The sequence below is a fragment of the Guillardia theta genome (genome assembly GCF_000315625.1).
Source record: "Guillardia theta CCMP2712 unplaced genomic scaffold GUITHscaffold_118, whole genome shotgun sequence".
NCBI lineage: Eukaryota > Cryptophyceae > Pyrenomonadales > Geminigeraceae > Guillardia > Guillardia theta.
In genome coordinates this window covers 109,985-116,966 of record NW_005434556.1, presented here as the reverse complement: position 1 = coordinate 116,966, position 6,982 = coordinate 109,985, and the positions used below count along the sequence as shown (strand labels likewise).

General features: G+C 56.5%; 1 protein-coding gene across 1 annotated transcript; it reads left to right on the top strand.

The window, feature by feature from the left end:
* Positions 1–4,568: 4,568 nt before the first annotated feature.
* On the top strand, positions 4,569–4,853 carry GUITHDRAFT_60282 (hypothetical protein; the record flags this gene model as incomplete). The annotated part of the gene is made up of 1 exon (XM_005822831.1): positions 4,569–4,853. A coding segment is annotated over one exon (285 nt), but the record flags the coding sequence as incomplete, so codon positions are not given.
* Positions 4,854–6,982: the final 2,129 nt, after the last annotated feature.

Sequence of the window (6,982 nt, the reverse complement as noted above, 5' to 3'; positions counted from 1 at the left end):
GCGGCTTCCACACAACCAGCCTCCTGCGGCTCAGCTCATCGTACGGCACTGCGGCAGCGTGGAGTCACTTAGCTGCCCGAGTCACTTCTCAGTGACGCGGCCATCGGCCGGGCCACGGGCCCGCACCATGCCATTCTCCGGAATGACCCCTACCCCCTCAATGTATTGCTAACTACCCCTTCGAATCTCTCCTCGTCTCCCGCTTCCTGCCTTGTGTTGCTCTCTGCCTCTAGTCTTGTCTTGCTCTCTGCCTCTAGTCTTGTCTTGCTCTGTGCCTCTAGTGTTGTCTTGCTCTCTGCCTCTAGTGTTGTCTGGCGCTGTCTGCCTCTAGTGTTGTCTTCTTATGTTAATCTTCTCCCTCCTACTCTTTCCCCTTAATCTTTCGCTTCTCTAGTATGTCGAGGAATGACAGCAGGGTCGAGCTGCACCGTATCTGCGCGTGTTGCAAGACCTCCGACGCTGAAGACCCGCCAAGCCGACTCGATACAGATACTCTATTCAGCGGCGATCCTCCCTTCAAGGTGCTGTTCTTCGCCGACGCGGAGCAGCGATGCGGACTCAACGTCGAGGAGGAGAGAGACTTGATCAGAGACCGCTTCATGGCAGGAGCTCACGAGCAAGGAGACGCTGCGTTCATAGGGTTCGCCAAGAATGTTGTTTTCGAGTATTGCTTCAAGAAGAAGATCACCGACCTTGCCCGGGAGCTGAGCAGAGTAGAGCCAGTCGTCCTCCACCTTGCTTGCCATGGCTACCAAGACGGTAAGATCTGCATAGGCGGCAAGCATCATACCCCTCAAGAGCTCACCGATACACTGGCTGAGCTGGTGAAGGAGCGCAAGTACCTGCGGCTGGTAGTGCTCAACTTGTGCTGGTCGGGAATTGTAGCGCAGGGGCTGATCAAGCATGTGGACTTTGTGATCGGGCATGAGACGAGAGTTCCTGACGACGAGGCGATCGACATGTCCAAGAGCCTCTACTACTGGATGGGAATGAACTACCCGCTTCTTACAAACTTCAAGATCATGTCCCGCCCGTGCTGTCGCGCAAGTCATCTTCTGGCTCGCGTCCCCAGCAACGTGCGTACCTGGGAGGCAGCTGGAGTCAATGCTTTCAAGAAGCTGCTTGTCAACAACAACAAACAGTCAGGCGCCGATGACGGTCAGCTTGTAGCGGACCTCAAGCAGGTGACGCAGGGTCTACAGCAAGTCGTTCATGGGGAGCCAGCAGAGTCAGTGGACTCGGAAGTAGGATCGGAGGCAAAAGTGGCAGAGGTTTTGGTGGCCGCGTACTGTGGTGAAGATACGGAGGCGTTCAGAGATCGAGCGAGAGCAGCATGCAAGTATTTCCTCTCAAGCAGCAATCAGGAGCTGCCGCGCTGGCGGATCTGCTCAGTGATCCTGATGTGTTTCTTGCGGTACAAAGATGTATCGTTTGCTTCGCGAGTGATGCTGGGAAATTTCTACTCGATTGTCGAAGAGGAGCTTGTAGGACGCGAGTTTATCGAGGAGGTGATGAGCTACTTCAATGAGGACAGGATCTTTGCTCCCTCGTTCGAGGCTTGGAGGAAAGAGTCTGGCCGGGAAGTGCCGAAAGAGAAGACCTGCATTGCGATCTTGGATTATACGATCGTGACCGAGCTTTGCCGCGTCTTAGATGCTGACGAACTGCGAGATGCTCTAGCCGTGTGGAAGCGAAGAGTGCAAGATAAATGCTACGAGGCTTCCATGTCGTCAGAGGAGGCGATGGACTTGATAGAGGGCCATCTCCGGAAGCAGAGCTACCTTCAAAACGGGCAGAAGCTGCTGTTCTACTGCTATGTGCTGGACAAGGCAGTGGAGGTAGGAAGCTTCGTGATGCTGATGAGGATGACGAGACTGAGCGACATCTTCTTGTGCTACTCGCTGCTGGAATACAACAAGCGCCGGGAGACCCAAGACTGCACGACCAACGAGCTGGAGGGCTGGAGGACGTGGGTCAGCAGCTCTGGCTGGGTCGTTCACGATGAAGGTCGGGGGATGATGTGGAATGAGGCGGAGGAAGACTGGAGGGAGGAGCTGAGAAAAGCCTTCGAAGACATGGAGCGAAGAGATCTGAACGGCTTGGGGAGCGTTGGTGACTTCTTGCTTGGAAGCGATCGAGAAGTGAGACGTGAGAGGGAGGAGGCCGAGGGGAGGCCGGAGTGTAAGAAGCAGAAAGTCGAAGGAACCCAGCAGCGCCCGGCTGAGGCCCGTAGTACTGCTGGGAGCATGAACACCGAGGAGGATGTAGCAGTAGGGTCCAGCAGGGAAGGCATCGCAGTGGCGAAGCAGGTCTCGGGAGGAAACGCGAGCTCGACGGGAGAGAGGACCATTGTTGAAGTGAAGCAAAGAAGAAGCCAAGTAGACAAACAAGGTCAGACGCGAGGCAGAGTCACCCACTCCGACGACCTGCTTCCTGGACGCATGTACAAGCTGTATGAGGATAAGCGAGAGCTCGGACTGGTCGAGACCGCTCCAGGTTGTTACGTCCTTCAGTCCTCCAAGAACAGCAAGTTCTTTGTCTTCAGCCTCCCGTCGGGTCAGCACGTGTGGGAGAGCGAGGAGGAAGTGAGCGTGGAGGACGTGAAGGAGGTGCTGGTAGCGATGACCCGACTAGGTCAGTCCATCCACGTCAACACGGGGACGCATGGCGGGGAGGGCGGAGAGCTCAAGACAGCAGGGGACGAGACGGTTGACTTCTACCTGGAAGACTTTGAGAACGTCTCCATCCACCAGGTCTCCTCTGAGAGCGCCCCCTACCTGCCGCCTAAGGCCAACATGATCATCAACGCCTGGTGCTACAGCCATCTCTACGGCTTTGCCGACAAGGTAGACCTGTCGACCGGCAAGATCGCTAAGGTACACGGGGCATGCAGCCTGCTGCCGCGGCGTCTATGGAAGGACATCGAGAGCATGCTGGGGGAGGAGGAGAGCGTGAAGGATGCGATGGAGTGCTTCATAGAGACCAACTGCTCGGATGTCAATCCTGAGATCAGAGCGACAGCTGGAGAAGCTTCGGACGAGCTCCTGAGTCGCTTCATGGAGCGGGAGGACAAGCAGGTGCTGCTGCTGCTGGGTAAGGCCGGAGCCGGCAAGTCGACACTGGGGATGAGGTGGGCGATCGAGGCGGGAGTGGCCTGGAGGCCGGGGGAGCGATATCCAGTGTTCCTACATCTACCCAAGTACACGAGCGTCAGAGCGTACTTGGAGGATACAGGAGGAGAGAAGTTCGACAACGAGCGGGCATGGCAAGCATGGGTACGCGGGAACGACTCGTTTATGGTGGTGCTGGACTCATACGACGAGATGGGAGGGGAGAGGAACGTGGTGCAGGAGGTGCTGGAGGAGCTGGTGAGCTGCCGGGACGTCAAGGTCGTGGTCACGTGTAGGAGCGGCTACTTGGAGGAGGAAGGCAAGTCAGTCTCGCTATTCTGTCCTCGCGGGCTTGAAGCAAGAGACGCTGTGCTGGTGGCTTGGGTGTATCCAATGAGCCTGAGCGACAAGAAGGGAGTGAGCCGGTACATTGCACAGCACGCGAAAAGCACAAGGGGCGGGGGCTGGAGCAAGGAGAAGTACGAGGAGGCGATGAAGTCGATGCCGGAGCTTCAAGGCATCGTGAGCACGCCCTACTCGCTCAAGGTGCTTCTGCTCGTGCTTCCGAGGCTGCAGAAGAAGCGCAGGGCCAAGCCTGGACGGACAATCAACCGGCACTGCGTGTACAAGGAGTACGCCAAGGAGTGGTACCGGCGCGAGTGGTCCAAGCTCAAGCAGAGCCCGGAGCTTGAAGCCAGGGCGAAGGAAGCGGGCATCAACGACGAGAGTTACATGGAGAAGTACTCATATGCAGCTAAACAGCTCTGTCTTCACATGTACAGGGAAGGTAGGAGCCTTGTAGTCCTGAAGGAAGGAGACGCCTTCCTGTCTAGCGAGCCCTTCAGCTTGACCACGCGAGGAGGGACGTTGAAGTGCGAACTGGGGTACTGGCTGCTGCGAGGCTGTCTGACTCAGGTGAAGGAGAACAAGCAGGACGGGAGCCTGGAGGTAAGCTTCGTGCACGACCTGCTGCGGAGCTTCTTCCTGGCGGAGGCAACCTTCGAGCAGCTGCGTGAGCAGGAGGACGGGCGCGTGAGGGCACCGGCGAGTCTGACGCTAGTGAGGCTGCAAGAGGAGGTCGAGTCGATCAAGGAGCACGCCATGGTGGTGCGGAGCAAGCGCGACAAGTACAGGGAGAAGCTGGTGGAGGTGGTGAGAGCGTCGCGAGATGATGGGAGCGAGGAGGCCGGACGGGCGTCAGCGAACGCGGCTTCGATCCTGGTGGCGGCGGGGGAGGCTCTGTCGGGGCTTGACCTGGAGGGAGTGCGAGTGCCCGGGGCGATCTTGAGGAACGGCATCTTCCACCGCACCAACCTGAGGCGGGCTGACCTGTCGGGGGTGGACGCGAGTCACGGATACTTCATGGAGGCGAGGCTGGAGGGAGCTCAGCTGGACGGGGCTTACTTCGGGGATCGAGCGAGCACGAGGATCGAGTGCGAGGATGTGAGCTGCGGGGCCTTCGAGCCGGGAGGGAAGGCTCTAGCGACAGGGAGGAGGGACGGGAGGATACAGGTATGGGATGTGGAGACAGGAAAGTGTGACAAGGAGCTGGGATCGCATGGGAGCAAGATCAAGATACTAAGCTGGAGGGCAGACGGGAAGAGACTGGTGTCGTGGTCAGAGGATGGGAGGATGAGGGTGTGGGATATAGAGACAGGGAAGTGCTGCCTCGAGCTTGATAAGGGGCAAGAGAATATAGGGAAGATAAGCTTCATGGCGGACGGGAGGATAGCTTTGACTGGACGATACATGGAGAAGGATGAAAGGACGAGACTCGAATGGGTAAAGGAGCAGAAGGTACCCGTGGAATGGTCAGCAGAAGGAGTGCCAGTACCGACCAGGAGGAGGCTGGCGGGCAGGTCGATCAATGGAGATAGGGTGTTGGTGTGGGAGGTCGAGACGGGGAGGCGGGAGGAGCTGCAGGGAGGCGAGGAAGGAGTCGATGCGCTTGCGTGGGGGCCGGACGGGAGGAGGCTGGGCGGAAGGTCAAGGTCGAGGGATAGGGTGTGGGTGTGGGAGGTCGAGACGGGGAGGCGGGAGGAGCTGGAGGGAGGCGAGGGAGGAGTCGATGCGCTTGCGTGGGGGCCGGACGGGAGGAGGCTGTCTGTGTTCTGTCTGTCTCAAGGTCATGTGATGACGTGGACTCTAGCTGGGGATGGCCGTTGGCTTCTGTCAGCTGACTTCGGGCCGTTGGAGAGAGAGCTGATGTGTCGCGGTGCCGTCATCGATGAGACGCTCTCGAGCCCTGTCAGGCGACTGCTGGAGGAACGAGGAGCCATTTCTCAAGCCCCTTCGAGCCGCTCGCAAGCCACTAGGAGCTGCGTTTAAACCTCTAGGCGCCGGTACGGGAGGAGGCGTGTCAAGCGCTATGGAATCTGGCTTGAAACGACGACGAGGTTGACGATGAAGGCTTTCTTGTCGAGCAAGGGTTTGCAGCAAGTGGCTTCAGATTTTCTGGTTGGTTTTGGTTCACAAAAAGAAAGCAAGGTGATTTGTTTATCTACATGTTGTAATGAGAAAGTCTTGTGCAAGAGATGTTGAATGTTCTAGAAGTGCTGCAATGGTTTCCTTCAGTTGCTGTCTGACTACCCATCTATGTTCTGTAGCAGACAACATCTAGTACATCAATTGATCAAGTATTGCATCACAACAGCACCTTACTCACTCAGTCTGAGATCATCCTATCTTGCATCATATGACATCTCTACCTCGTCAACACGCTCTCTCTGCACTCACATCAGCACTGCAATCATCCTACAAGCTCATCTCACGACCTATCGACACTTCTGCCAGCCTTTCATGCCACAAGCGCTTCACCAGCTTCACGCCAGCATCAGAGAAGGAGAAGAGAGGAGAGGAGAGAGGGGGCAAGAGGAGAGGAGAGGAGAGGAGAGGAGAGGAGAGGAGAGGAGAGGAGAGGAGAGGAGAGGAGAGGCGAGGGACTCTGTGCGAGTCTTCTACGATGAGTGTTTATCTGCCAGTCTGATGGGGAGGTCAGTGCGAATCCTCGCGACTATCTCGCGTCTTCATCGCATGTGATTGACCCTTGTCATGTCACTTCACGTGTCAAGGACAACAAGCAGCGACAAGGAGCGACGTGAAGATGGATGATGATGATGATGATGGTGATGGGGATGGTGTTGATGAAGATGATGATGGAGATAGTGATGGTGATGATGGTGATGATGGAGATAGTGATGGTGATGATGATGCAGCAGCAGCAGCATTGTTCAGGATATTTACACTCTATAGCATCAGAAATTGTTGACTTGAAGATTTCATCTGCAATGTTGAGATCGCAGGTCAGCAATCTGAATGACAAGTCAGATTGCGGTCAGACAAGCTGAAGGGAATCCTGCTCCCTGCCTCCTGCTGCTGCTCCTCTGCTGCTGCTGCTGCTGCTGCTGCAGCTGCTCTTTCTCCTCCTCTGCTGCTGCTGCTTCTTCTCCTCCTCCTCCTCTGCTGCTGCTGCCGCTGCTGCCACTGCTGCCGCTACTGCTGCTGCCGCTGCTCTTCTCCTCCTCCTCCTCCTCTTGATCCTCCTGCTCCTCGTCCTGCTGATCCTCTAGTTCTAGGCTTCTCTTCTCCCTCTTCCAGCTCCTTTCATTTCCTGATCATTCATGTATTCATATCTTTGCTCCTCCTCCTCCTTCTTCCTTTTCTTTCTCTGTTCCTCTCGCATCTTTTCGTCTTCACCTCCATCTCGAGGGTGTAGATTCGACTAGCAGCTCGTTGTAGCGCAGACTCCTGACAAACGACCATGAGCGAAGATAAAATGAAGTCAAAAAGAAACCCTCTCCTCCTCCTGCTCTGGTTCTTTTACTCTTCCCTCCTCCTCCTTGCTCCTCCCCTCCCTCCTCCCCTCTCTCCTC